The 15,348-nt window shown below is 34.2% G+C and overlaps 1 protein-coding gene across 1 annotated transcript; it reads right to left on the reverse strand.

The window, feature by feature from the left end:
* Window positions 1-4,808: 4,808 nt before the first annotated feature.
* Window positions 4,809-7,500, reverse strand: LOC116119991 (phosphatidylinositol-glycan biosynthesis class F protein-like). The gene is made up of 6 exons (XM_031405927.1): window positions 7,494-7,500; window positions 7,152-7,206; window positions 6,287-6,445; window positions 5,974-5,983; window positions 5,734-5,826; window positions 4,809-4,965 (listed from the first exon to the last, which is right to left on the reverse strand). The coding sequence occupies exons 1-6, from the start codon at window positions 7,498-7,500 to the stop codon at window positions 4,852-4,854; spliced, it is 438 nt and encodes a 145-aa protein (XP_031261787.1). The 3' UTR covers window positions 4,809-4,851.
* Window positions 7,501-15,348: the final 7,848 nt, after the last annotated feature.

A 15,348-nucleotide genomic window follows, 5' to 3' on the forward strand; every position in this document is an offset into this window, starting at 1 on the left:
CATGACTACCTGAGCCAAGAATAACATCACCAAACCAATTCAGAAACTCAACCTTCACACCCACAAACCAACTTCCCAAAATACCGCTCCTACATCTATATCACAAGCTCTTAGAGACCACAATTGGCGTCAAGCTATGTCTGAAGAGTATGATGCACTTGTTCGTAATAGAACTTGGGAACTAGTTCCCCCTAATGGCATTTCAAATCTAGTTGGTTGCAAATGGATTTTCCATATTAAATGACATTCTGATGGTTCTATTGACAGGTTCAAAGCTTGCCTTGTAGCCAAGGGCTTTCATCAAAGACCGGGTGTGGACTACCATGAAACCTTCAGTCCAGTTGTCAAGCCCACCACAGTGAGACTTGTGCTTAGTATCGCAGTAAGTAATGGTTGGTCTCTCCGCTAATTGGATGTCAATAATGCCTTTCTTCAAGGCAGGCTCTCTGAAAATGTATTTATGGCTCAACCCCTAGGTTTTGTGGACTCAGATCATCCCTCATATGTCTATAAACTTCATAAAGCCATCTATGGTCTCAAACAAGCTCCCCGGGCTTGGTATCATGAACTACATCAGTTTTTGTTAGCTTCTGGTTTCAAGAATTCACACTTAGATACCTCTCTTTTTGTTCTTCACAACATCAATCATATATTGTATCTTTTCATGTATGTTGATGATATTATCTTAACTGGCAACAATGATGCTCTTGTTTCACAGTTTGTTGAATGTCTTGCTCAACGTTTCTCTCTAAAGATCTTGGTTCACTTTCTTATTTTCTTGGAGTTGAAGTTGTCCCTTACCGTCTTGGCCTTCTACTCTCCCAAAGAAGATACATTCAGGACTTACTCAAACGAACCAATATGGATGATGCAAAACCTGTTCTCACTCCCATACCAACAAACTCAACAACCATCTCCTTAACCTAAGGCACACCTATCTCAGACCCCACTCCATATCGTGCAACAATTGGTAGCCTATAGTATCTCTCCTTAACTCGACCCGACATCTATTTTGCAGTCAACAAAATGGCCCAATTTATGCATCAACCTACCAGTGAGCATTGGGTTCTTGTTAAGCGTATTTTACGCTATTTATGTGGTACACTAGACAAGGGGCTGCTTCTTTATCGTGCTTCTCCCTTCACTCTTCATGGCTTCTCTGATTCTCTTCATGCCTTTTCAGATGTGGATTGGGCTGGTAATAAAGACGATTATTCTTCCACCAATGCCTATCTTGTTTACCTTGGGCGGAACCTTGTCTCTTAGAGTTCGAAGAAGCAACAAACTGTTGCTCGTTCACCCACAGAAGCAGAGTATCATTCTATTGCTACCACTGCTGCTGAACCTCGCTAGATTTGTTCTCTTCTTTCAGAACTTGGTATTGGCTTAACAAATTCTCTAGTTGTCTATTGTGATAATGTTGGTGCCACCCAATTAAGTTCCAATCCTATCTTTCACTCTTGCATGAAACATGTTGCTGTTGATTATCATTTTATCAGAGATCAAGTTCAATCTGGTCTACTTCGAGTAGCTCATGTCTGCTCTGCTAATCAGCTTGCCGATCTTCTCACCAAGCCACTACCTATTTCTCAGTTCCTGCTGTTACGGGACAAGATTGGCCTCTCTACTTGTGGCCTATCTTGAGGGGGCATATAGAAGCTATTACAATTGCTGGTGTATAACAGCTTTAGCAGTTCAAACTGCATTTGATTTTTGAATGTAATTCTAAGAATATTTTCTATTAGTATTCCTTAAGAATAGGTCAGCTTGACTATTGTTGAGATATAGGAGATAGTTATTGTTTTCTGATTTGATTCATTGTATTATTTATAACAATTTGAGTCTAATGAAAATCACACAGAGTTCATCCAATTATCAATTTCTTCACAATAAATTAATTTCCTATTTTTTAGATTTACATCTTAATATAGTCTTGTACAACTCAACAAATCATGGCTTAGATGGATATTATTATTTGTAATTTTGATGGTTTAAACCTCAATCATGCTAGATGGTTACAGTACTTTCTTATGATGGATTGATGTACAAAATTTAGAAAGAAAATTAGGAAAAAGAAAAACAATAAATATGTAACTCTTCACAAACGAAAAAACAAAGGAGAAGTTAACACAACTCTTTAGAATGTAATATGATGCGCGTTCAAAGTAAAAATAAATGAATGATTGAAAGAAATTAGAGGAATTGTAGCAAAAGTAATAGATATGCAGCTTCAATCTTCAAATATATGCATGAAAATGGATTGATGGCAACAAAGTTAATTGTTTGGAAGAAGTGAAACCAAGTTATTGTAGAAAGATATCAGTCTTTGCAAATGCAAGGAAAACCAAATAAAAATAACGAAAAAAAAGAATTCAATGAAGAATAGATGAAGAAAGGTATCAAATGGAGCATGCTTTGTAATCAAGAAATGAAAGGAATGATACAATATACGTATTGTAAAAAAGAGTAATTATACACAACTCTTTAGAATGGAATATTATCCTGGATTAATTAATACATTCATCTAAATAAATCTAAACAAACATTTAATTAAATAATAAAAAATTCAAATTAAAAATGAATTTGGTGAAGATAAATGAATTAAAAAAATATGTAAAGATTAATGTTTATTTAAAAAAAAAAAAATTGAAGCAAATGTTTTGAAACCTATATTATGAGATAAACAGAGGCTTGAAAATTATAATAAACCTTAAAATAATTTTAATCAAGACAAAATGAAAATAATGATTTTTTGGTACTAATCTTTTCCTCCAAAACAATTGAGATTAATTTTTTTAAATTAATAATAAATTGTGGGGAAACTATTCTAGTATTTTAATAATTTTAAATTATTTATAAAAAAAAATGTGGAACAAAAAAGGAAGTGTTTTAAGTTGGTAAAATGATAGCAGGAAAAAAAGAGACTTTTGAATTTAAAATTGGATGGAACCCTAGTACATCACTAACAACATGGGTGTTTTTAATACCTTTTGAGCAAAGTGGATGAGTTTTATACTAACTGATCTCACAAGGTTGTACATAAAATAAACCCTATATATATCCTTTGAAAGTTAACATTGATGTTTAGAAATTAAAATAAGGGTCTCAAAACTAGGGGTATTAATGTCCCTTCATGATACTTGGGGTGGTTCATAGGTGTTTGTATTAACTTGAGGTGTGCTTCTCTGTTTTTTATGATTAGTTGCTTTGCTGAGCAATTAGTTAGTAGTTCTTGTGACTACTTGATTCTTTTGAGCCTAACTAGGGTTTGTTCTATTGTAGGTTTTGTTTTTAATATAACCCTTGTATATTCTTTTCTTTTTATGAATATTTACTTACCTAAAAAAAAAAAAAAAGACACAAAATATTATATCGAGATTTAGCAGAGACAAACAATAGAATTCAAGTAATATACTTACAAGTAATAATAAAAATAATAATAATAATAATAACAAGGATCATATTATGTCTCTCTTTACCATAGGGTAAAAAAAAAACGTAATAACAAAATCTTTTCTAAAGAAATTAAAGATATTGTACCTGAACTATCTAGCTGTAGCTCTGATATTTAAATATTGTGAAAGATAGACGCGTCAAGAAGCTTGTTGAAGGCAAGAAGAAATAGTTAATTAAGTAAATGTTATTAATTCTTTTTAAGAAGTGAAATTAGAGCAAACAAAATTTAAAAAATGCCTGCTAATTATTGAGCTTAATTACATATAACAAATTAAAAGATGAAGGAAGCTCTCCAATGGTCATTTTTTAGTATCAATCATGGTATAGATGGATATTATTATTTGTAATTTTTATGACTTTAATATCAATCATGCTGGATGGTCACAATACTTTCTTATGATGGATTGATGTACAAAATTTAGAAAGAAAAAAATAAATGATTCAATGAAGAATAGATGAAGAAAGGTATCAAATGGAGCATGCCTGGTACGTAATCAAGAAAAGAAAGGAATGTTTATTGAAATAAAATTCTAAACTTGCGGTTAAAAGGAATCTGATTTTTCCAACTTTTCTGTTTTATTTTCAATCAAAAGAAATGTTAGATATCTTGTACAAACTTCTTATGGCTTAGATAAACATGAATTACAAATAATTTTAAACATATTAAGATGAAAACATAAATATACTTTAGATTTTACATTGAATTCTAGGATTATAGCCAAATGTTTCACATATCTTTTCAAAACAATATGCATATTGTCACATTATTCTATCAATTTATTTGAGTTATATTCTTGTTTTCATCCATCAATTTATTAAGCATTGTCAAAGACCATCACGCAGCCATCGAACTATCATCATGTATTATTGAACACTTTGTATATCGGAAAAGTATTGACGGCAGAGGCTTGTAAGTTAACATCGATACCTGAGGCGATTTATTGGTTTTCGGGCAAACCTTGAGGTGTTTAATTATCCCTTTGAAGTAAATATCCTCTTTTATATCACTCTCCAATCGCCCCATTTCAATTTTATCAAACAAATGAAAAATCTAACTGCTCAAATAATAAATGTGAGGGAATTCTGGATTCTAAAGCTTTCGCTCAATTTCTCAATTTTCAATTACTCGTTAAGAACACCTAATTTTCAAATAATCCAATGCAAAACGAGAAGCGCTTCATGTAAATGAAAGCTCATTTTGCATAGCACAAACAAGAATAAATAGATTTTTCAATTTTTATCTTTGCATTCGGTTAACTATAAGCCCCAGCAAGAATGCACCAAAAGACTAAGCCCTAGGCACTAAAACAAATCATACTTGAGTGAAAAACAAAAGCAGCTCTATTTCCAAGAACACATACTTGACTCGACTATTAATTGATAATTACTTGACAGCTAGTCTCCTTTTTGATGATGTTGTCTTCCACGAATGAGTACAAAGCCAAGAGATGCCACCATTCCGATCAGATACTCTGCCAAGGCTCCATAACTCACACAAATCGGCCATTCCTGTGAATTGAAAATGAGATCATTCAAGCCTAAATAGAAAACAAGCAGCTCAAACAACACATTCATCCAGTCAAGGAACCACAATCCAGCTTTAAAACCAGCCAAGTTGAGCAAATGCTTGACAGATATAAACATCATTAGATATATGACAAACCTAGATACAAGATAAGTTAAAATTTCTGAAATGCTTATCCCTATATTATACAAAATCCAGAAGAAGCACAACCAGATAGTCAGAATTTTTTTAAAAAAAATCTTCACCAATTATTCATTAATTTATAAGAGTTGGTAACAAACTGATAGAACACCATGCCTAGACATGAAGTCAGCAGACTAGGTTTGGGGTTCACATAAGCCCTAAAATGTTCAAGATGCAATTTGTCAATCTTAATGACCATATAACCGATTAACTGCCACCAAGTTAATAATAAATAACCTCTGAGCAGTCAGTTAAAAATGACTTCGTGGAGCATCAACTTTCGCCCCAAAACTATACACATAACCTAAGAGAGAACCAAAAAAGAAGAGAAGAGACAACACCATAATTTGAAGTTGAACTTCTCTATCAAAATTTCAAGCAAATTGTGCCCCAACAGCTCACTGAAGAAAATACAATTGAGATTTAAAATTGAAACAAGATTGAGGATATAAGTTTACATATAAAATGTCCGTTTCATAACAAATTATAGAGAAATAAGATAAGAAACTTACAAACTACTTTCAGTTTCAGCCTGTTGTATGAAGTAAACGGGGGAAATGACAACTTACCTGCCATGGCCTCTCCCAATCAAGCGGCATTGGCCAAGCGCCAAACCAAGCTCCAATAACAGCTCCATGCACTGGCAGACAGATCCATTTGGCCTAAAGAGTAAATAGATTCAAATTTCACATCAGCAAGTAAAAGTTGTATCACAACTTCAGTTCACTAATTTCATTCTTTTGTTGAGCTCTATTAAGTTTAAGAAAAATACAATAAAGTTCTTGTTCCAATAAAGCATGAGAGAAAACAGAAACAAAGCTAAAACAAAACAAAAATCCTACTACTGTCAATGTTTACTTCTCGTCAGTTTGATGGATGTATATGGAAACACACTCCAAATAACGGTTGAGGCCAACATGCAGACTCCATGAACAAAATTGAGGGAAACTCAATTATGATTTCACCGCAAGATTTGGTACAAACACATCACAACCTTGCATGCATCCTAAATCTAGTAATTATTGTGCAATTATATATCCTTGTCAACAAATGAAACATATACTGCATGAATTAATGCCTAAATATAGAGAATAAACCACCAAAAATTGAGAGAAGGCTTACTTCGTATGCGCAAATATACGTCGCCAATCTTCCCATGATGAACCATATACCGAAGCAGCGGGAACAAACTGCCAGTACGCAAGATAAAAAAGCAGTAATATATAATAGGATAACACAAATGAAGTCTGACAAAATTCAAATGCAGCTAACTTGTTGCCACTGTGCACATATTTATATTGGAGAGTAATTATAATATAAAAGAAATTGAGCGAAAACTTCTTTCAATAACATTTGTGACATTTTATATCTGCAATCTATGTGCAACATTATATACAGGACATGAAGTTTAATTCAATAGACTTCCAACTACAATTTCTTAGTTATAGTACAGCAGGGAAAACTGAAAGAAGTCATGTACTTACAGTGAACAGTGATATTAAAGGAGACCAATCAAAGGTATTTTTCATATACCTGTATCCAATAAGAAATAGACATGATCAATACACATTTTGTAAAAAAACTTAATTTTATTAAAACCAATAAACAATTACATCTACAAGTTATTTACGGTTAAATACATTTAATCCAAAATTATCTTGACACATTCTGTCTCCACAATTTTGAAACAAAGTCACAGTTGAGATTTGGACAGTTAAAACAAATTTTTGAAATGAATTCCCCACCCAACTTTATCCATTATATTAAAGTTTTACTTTCTATTTTGGGAGAAAAGCAAAATTCAGAAAGTTTTATAAGGAAACAGGCAAGCCACTTGTAGAAAATGTAGGGGCTTTGTGTACCTGACAATGAAGAAAGGTGTTGTTTAAGGAACTATGAGTGACCCCATTTTGACCTCAACTGTGACTTCTGTTTCCATAATAACTGTAAAAGGCGCAAATTTTTTATCTACCCTTATTCCACGTACTGAATGCCCACAGGTGCACCCAAAGCAATAGCTTCTAAAGCATTTACAAGAGCCCCTACAAAGTAGAAGATGGATCAGTTATTTTATGTTATGCAGAAAAAACAAAGGGAACAGAAACCCTTGCCTAAAAATAAAGACATACATGAGATGTTAAACAAAACATATATGATCCTTTTATTTTACCAAGCGTTTTTACAAGGTAGTGCTAGTCTAAACCAAGCTATATTTCTCTAAACGCTGACACAAGGTTGTTACATTATAATCCAAAGCCAGACACATGACTTGGAGATCACTCATTGTAACTGGAAAACATTTCTTTAAGGACCCATTTATAACCATTGCCTTCCATCGTCAAATTGGATGGAAAAAATGACACACACATGCCACAAATTTGCTTATAAGCAGGTAAAAACTTCATCAATTAACTTCAATAACAAAATTATTGAAGCTTAAACAAGTAAAGCATATAACATAAACATTTCCACTAGAAGTACATTGAACCTACAAAGACTATGAATCTTCATCAAGCCACATTTAAATGCTCCACAAAAATTTCTTATTTAGACTGTAAAACAAACTAATCCAACAATCTTCAAAATCAAATACACATCATTACAAACCAAGGAAATAAAAACTAATATTAATATTGAAAAAAGATATCGTTTCATTCAAAATCTAAAGCAGAATGAACAACATCACTCATTGCATGTTGCCAACTCTACATGCAATGGTCTTGACTCTTGAGTTTGGTGGATATTCGTTTGATTGTATGGTCAACTCTACATGTAAAACTAGTCAACTTATTGTTGAGTGATAACAATCTCTGGGCGACTGGCAACTTTTATATAGTGGACTTGCTTTGGCGGCTTGGAATTACGAAAACAGGCTTGTTCATCGGCAGGGCAATCTCCCTCTATCACATTACTTTATTTTAATTTGGATCTTCAAAATTTGAAATATGTTTTAGATAAAATTTTGAATAATTTTAAATATGTGTGAATCTATGTAATACATGTGCTATGAATAAACTAATCAAAGTTAGTAAAATGGAAGTATATTACTAATTATTTATTTGAAAGAACATGATATGGAAGGTATGATGTTAAAGAAAATAATTAGCAAAAATAATAATAATAATAATAATAAATATGAAAAATATGCATGATTTAATTTATAGTGTAAGACTTGGACAATCTCTATAGAAATTTTGCTTGCTTATAAAATTGATTTAAATTTCTTACAATATCAATCATATTTTATTATCATAATTTACTTAAAATATTTTGGTATTGTATAGCAGAGAACCCTGTTTTGCTTTTTCTTTTGTTAGAATTTCAATTCAAAGATAAAGTAGATTTTGGTTGTTGAATTAATACGTAGTAAATTATCTATCTTCGAAGCTGTTATAGATAATCATACAAAATCTTACAGATATTGCATGATTAAGTGTATAAATCTATAATAGAATATTAGGATTGTAATCAATACATATTATGAACAAATCTGTAAAATAGGAAGTTAGAATATTTGTTTCCTAGATTAGATTATTTATTTCCTAGATTAGTTCTTTATTTTCCTATATATATTGATGTATAATTTGTCAATACAATATGAAAAATATTACAATCAATTCTCTGTTTGTAACATGGTATCAGAGCAATTCTAGGTTATTTTTTTTCAATTCGTTTTTTTTTTCTTTTCTGCCCAAGTGAGCATTATTTGTGAGTCACCCTGGAGAGTGGCCGTTTTTTCTCACCGCCTGGCTAGGAAGTAACCTCTTCTACCGATCGACCATTCCCTGAACTTCGATCACCCTTCCCGGCTTTGTCTTGTTATTTCCAGCAATTCTGTGTGATTAGTTCCTCAGTATCTCAGCTAGGTCAGAACATTTTTGTTGGTTTCTGTTGGTATCAGTTTTGTTGGTTGCTGTTGGTATAGAGTTCGTTCTTTGAAGAGTTTTTGTTGGCTATTTTCGTCTTCTTACCATGACTGATAAGTCTATAATTGATATGGTTCCTGTAATGTCAAAAATTACGAAACATAAGCTTAATGGGTTTGATAACTATTTTGATTGGAGTAAGACAATTCGTCTTTATCTGCGAAGCATTGGTAAAGATGATCATCTCACCAAAGATTCGTCTAAAGACGATTCAAAGCAAACATGGTTGACAGAGGATGTCTGGTTGGTTCTTGCAGATACGGAACTCCATCAACAGTGAGGTACTTGGTTTAATTAATCATTGTGAATATGTGAAGGAATTGATCGACTATCTAGATTTTTTATATTCTAGGAAAGGGAATGTTTCTCGTATTTTTGATGTATGCAAAGCTTTTTATCGAGCTGAGAAACAAGATAGGTCTCTTATGGCCTATTTTATGGATTTTAAAAGGATATATGAAGAACTTAACATTCTTCTATCGGTGAGTGTTGATGTGAAAGTTCAACAAGCTCAACGAGAGAAAATGGCGATTATGAGTTTCCTAGCTGGACTCCCTTCTGAGTTTGAATCTACTAAATCTCTGGTTCTTGCTAGTTCTCAGATCACCTCCTTTCAAGACATATTTACTAGGGTTCTTCGTATAGAAAGTACTCCATCTATTCAATCGAGTAGTGCTCTTGTAAGTCAGAATCATGACACCGGACGTTCATATAACTGGAGCAATAATAGAGGAGGGGGTTCGAATTATCGTGAGAATTAGAGTCAGGAGTCAGGAGGGATTGTGTGCTACTATTGTCATGAACCCGTTCATACAAAGCGCACGTGCAAAAAGTTGCAAAATAAGGCCCAGAAACCTCAATCAGCTCATGTTGCCGCTACTGATATTTCTGAAAAGAAGTTTATGATTTCAGCTGATGAGTTTGCCAAGTTTTCTCAGTATCAAGAATCATTGAAGTCCTCATCTACTTCCATCACTACTCTCGCCGAGTCAGATAAACCAAATACATGTCTTATTTCCTCATCCTCCAAATAGGTCATTGATTCTAGTGCCACAGATCATATGATAGGTAATCCTAGTCTCTTTTCATCATATCAGTCACATAATTCCTCGTCTAATGTTACTTTAGCTGATAGGTCAATTTCTTGTGTTCTTGGGTCTGGGTCTGTTAACCCTATTCCGTTAATTTCCCTATCCTCTGTATTGAGTCTACCACAGTTCTCTTTTAATTTAATTTCTATGAGTAAACTCACTCGTACTCTTAAATGTTGCATCTCATTTTTCTCAGATCATTGCTTGTTTCAGGATCTTACGACGAGGCAGATTATTGGTAAAGGAAATGAATTTGGAGGGCTTTACATCCTTGATACACAGGTGCACAGAACTATTGCATGTTCCAGTATTTCAACCCCTTTTAAGACGCATTGTCGGTTAGGACATCTTTCTTTACCATTGTTAAAGAAACTATGTCCTCAGTTTAATAAATTATCTTCATTAGATTGTGAGGCATGTCAATTTGCCAAACACCATCGTCTTTCTTCAAGTCCAAGAGTCAATAAACGGGCTAGTGTCCCTTTTGAATTAGTTCATTCAGATGTTTGGGGTCCGTGTTCTATTATGTCTAAAGCTGGATTTAAATATTTTGTTACCTTTGTTGATGACAACTCTCGTGTAACTTGGCTTTATTTAATGAAAAATCGTTCTGAGTTGTTTTCTCATTTTTGTGCCTTTTGTGCTGAAGTTAAAACTCAATTTAATACTTCTGTCCAGACATTAAGAAGCGATAATGCCAAAGAATATTTTTCGAGTTCTTTTCAGTCTTATATGAGCCAGCATGGCATTCTTCATCAATCCTCTTGTGTTGACACACCGTCCCAAAATGGAGTAGCCGAGAGGAAAAATAGGCACCTTCTTGAAACCGCTCGAGCCCTATTATTTCAAATGCAAGTTCCTAAATAGTTTTGGGCCGATGCAGTTTCCACAGCCTGTTTTCTAATTAACCGCATGCCTTCCTCTATTCTGAATGGTTCTACTCCTTACAGTATTCTCTTCCCGTCTAGGCCTTTGTTTCCTATTGCCCCAAAGATATTTGGTAGTACTTGTTTTGTTCGTGATGTTCGACCCCAGGTAACCAAGTTAGATCCCAAATCTCTTAAATGTGTTTTTCTAGGTTACTCTCACCTTCAGAAGGGATATTGATGTTATTGTCCTAGTCTTAATAGATATTTGGTGTCACCTGATGTTACTTTCTTAGAAAACACCCTTTTTTTTCCTACTTCGTCTACCTATACACGTCAGGGGGATGATGATGACTTACTAATCTATACTGTCATATCCTTATCGGCTACTCCCACACCTGAGACTTCCCCACCTACTGTTCCTCCTCCGGCACCACCACATGTCCGTCCACTACCTTCATTTCGCATTGTTTATTCTTGTCGACAAGAATCTCATGTACCAGTCTCTAGTGATCCTGATACATGTGTTCCTCGTCAAAAAGACACTCAAACTTCATGTCCTACCCAAGACTCTTCGTCGTTGGATCCAACCTTGAGTGATCTTGATCTTCCTATTGCTCTTCGGAAAGGTAAACGTCAGTGCACTTATCCTATCTCTTCATTTGTTTCTTATGAGCACCTATCATCGTCTTCTTGTTCTTTTGTGGCATCACTAGACCCTGTCTCCCTTCCTGCAACTGTTTATGAAGTCTTATCTCATCCTGGTTGGCGTGATGCTATGATAGAAGAGATGAATGCTTTAGATGTTAATGGTACTTGGAACTTGGTTGACTTACCTACTAGAAAGAAGCCTATTGGATGCAAATGGGTGTTTGCTATTAAAGCAAATCCTGATGGCTTAGTGGCTAGGCTTAAAGCTCGTCTTGTAGCTAAAGGCTATGCTCAAATTTATGGAGTGGATTATTTTGACACTTTTTCCCCTGTGGCTAAATTGACTTCTGTTCATTTATTTATCTCTATGGCGGCTACTCATTCTTAGCATTACATCAGTTGGACATCAAAAATACCTTTTTACATGGTGACCTTCAAGAAGAAGTCTATATGGAGCAACCACCTGGATTTGTTGCTCAGGGGGAGTATGGGAAAGTTTGTCATCTTCGCAAATCGTTGTATGGTTTGAAACAGAGTCCACGTGCTTGGTTTGGAAAGTTCAGTGAGGTAGTTGCAAAGTTCAGAATAACAAAGAGCAAGTTTGATCACTCAGTCTTTTACAAACAATTGGCAGTTGGCATTACTCTTCTTATTGTATATGTTGATAACATTATCATCACTGGGAGTGACACTACAAGGATTTCATTACTTAAGTCATTCTTCACATTCAGTTTCATACAAAAGATTTAGGAATGTTGAAGTATTTCTTAGGGGTTGAGGTAACAAGGAGCAAGAAGGCATCTTCCTCTCTCAAAGGAAATATGTACTTGACTTATTAACCGAGACAGGAAAATTGAGTGCTAAGCCATGTAGTACGCCAATGTTTCCTAATTCGCAACTTACCAAAGATGGTGAACTATTTGAAGATCTTGAGAGGTATAGAAGACTGGTTGGAAAGTTGAACTATCTAACAGTCACTCATCCTGATATTGCATACTCTGTCAGTGTAATAAGTCAATTCATGTCTTCTCCTACTGTTGACCATTGGGCAGCATTAGAACAGATTCTGTGTTATCTAAAAGGAGCTCCAAGACATGGTATTTTGTACGGAAATCATGGACATAATAATATTGAGTGCTTCTCTGATGCAGATTAGGCGGATTCCAAGATAGATAAGAGATCCACTACGGGCTACTGCGTTTTTATTGGTGGAAATTTGGTCTCATGGAAAAGTAAGAAGCAAACTGTTATGTCCCGATCTAGTGCAGATTCAAAATATAGGGCTATGGCCTAGTCTGTGTGTGAAGTAATATGGATATATTAGTTTTTGACTGAAGTTGGTCTTATGGCCTCTTTACCAGCAAAATTGTAGTGTGATAACCAAGCCGCTCTTCATATTGCTTCTAATCCCGTATTTCATGAATGAACTAAGCACATTGAAATTGACTGCCATTTCATTCGTGAGAAAATACAGCAAGGTTTAATTTCTACATGATATGTGAAGACTAGAGAGCAACTAGGAGATGTTTTCACTAAAGCTTTGAATGGGGTTCGGATTGATTATATTTGTAACAAGCTAGACATGATTAACATCTATGCTCCATCTTGAGGGGGAGTGTTATAGATAATCATGCAAAATCTTACAGATATTGCATGATTAAGTGTATAAATCTATAATAGGATATTAGGATTGTAATCAATACATATTTAGGATATTAGGATTGTAATCAATACATATTAGGAACAAATCTGTAAAATAGGAAGTTAGAATATTTATTTCCTAGATTAGATTATTTATTTCCTAGATTAGTTCTTTATTTTCCTATATATATATTGATGTATAATTTGTCAATACAATATGAAAAATATTACAATCAGTTCTCTGTTTGTAACAGAAGCGAATACCATTCCTACATAATACATATTGGTGTAAAAATATATTTCCATATATAAATTTATTATGATTCTCTTATGCTCTATGCTTATATTGGTGTAATATTATATATTATCTATGATGTTTGGAATTTTACATTATAGTTTTGGTTGGATTTGTATTATTAATTTTGCCTTAACATATAAGAAAACGGATACCTTTGGTGTTTCGATGTTAGATACATTACATGTTTTAAAACCATATAAATAATCACATCATACTTATCTTCTAAATAAATGACTTTATATTAAGAAATAATACTTGTACGACCCTATTTTAAAAGTAAAATTAAAAAACAGTTCGTCTCTAAATTGTACGTTTTGAATAATTTTACCCTTCTCCCTTTTCTCTCTCTCTTTTCCTTAATGTTTTTAGATTTATTTAATTTTTGTATTATTTGTATATGTTTAAGGGTATATATTATGTTCATATGTATTGTAGTTAATTTAAGTGAAATGATTCATATTTAGAGGGAAAAAAAAAAAAAAAAAAAAAAACCTAGTACTTTGAATCAAAAGAATTGATTTTCAAAAAAATTACAAAAACTCGAGTCGCTTAATTCCAATCTTTCAAAACTATGTTCTCTTAAAAAAAATTCACTGGTTTATATCTAAGTTAAGTCCATGGCTCTGAATTCTATGCAGAGCCATGCACATAGACAATTGATAGACATGAGCAGCTGCCACACGTTCGGCATCAATTGACTTGGGGCAATTCCATAGTGGCTTAACACCTCGCGCACCAATTGGGGAATAGGGAAACACATCCCCTCCACTAAGGTCTACTCATAGATGTTGATCCAGCCTGACATAGACCAATTCACCCTCTCATGTCTGGTCGGCACCCTCATGTCAATAGAAGTCAATATCTTGTATAGATACCTAAGCTTAGTTAGTTCCACCGACTCAATCTAGGACGGCGGGTTGTCTGCCAACATCCCCACTCTAGGGTAACTCTACTGGTCCCTGTTACCACCACTGGTTGACGGAACCTCACCACCACTAGCCTGACCCGTGTCGGCAACATCTTCCTAATTAGACCCGCTACTTGTACTCCCTTCTGTTAATTCGTTGTCACTCGGCTCGACAATGGGGCCGCTCGACGTGTCACTAGGATGAAAGGCAACACTCACCCCCTAGATGGAGTTGCCTCATCATCTTCTAGGATCACCACCATCGTCAATGCTTGCTCATACTTATTCCCTTCAGACATCTTCACTCGGTCCTAATATTTCGACCCCCAACCAACTCGGATCTACTCAGTTACTTAGAGTAAAACTTTGCTCATTGTTCGCCCTGGATCAACCCACTAAACTTTGTCTTGCCCAAAATAAAAAAACCTTCCACCTTCATCCTTCTCTCCACTGCAAACCTGAAATCCGCTTCACCCCCTAAAACTAGCCTAAAAATCCCACAAAACCATCATCTTCCAAAAAACCCAAAACTCCACCTCGAAATAACCTAGAACCTTTTTAGAACACCTCCAAAATGCTTGGTTTTTAACAAAAACACAAACAAAACATAAAAAACAAAGAAAACAAGCAAAAAACGCAGAGATTTACATGATAAGCAATTGGAAAATGGTTTTTCTCGGAACATGAGTTTGTTGACGTTCTTTCTCNGCTAGACATGATTAACATCTATGCTCCATCTTGAGGGGGAGTGTTATAGATAATCATGCAAAATCTTACAGATATTGCATGATTAAGTGTATAAAT

This window comes from Pistacia vera, unplaced genomic scaffold (assembly GCF_008641045.1).
Source record: "Pistacia vera cultivar Batoury unplaced genomic scaffold, PisVer_v2 Contig915, whole genome shotgun sequence".
In the NCBI taxonomy this organism is placed as follows: domain Eukaryota; kingdom Viridiplantae; phylum Streptophyta; class Magnoliopsida; order Sapindales; family Anacardiaceae; genus Pistacia; species Pistacia vera.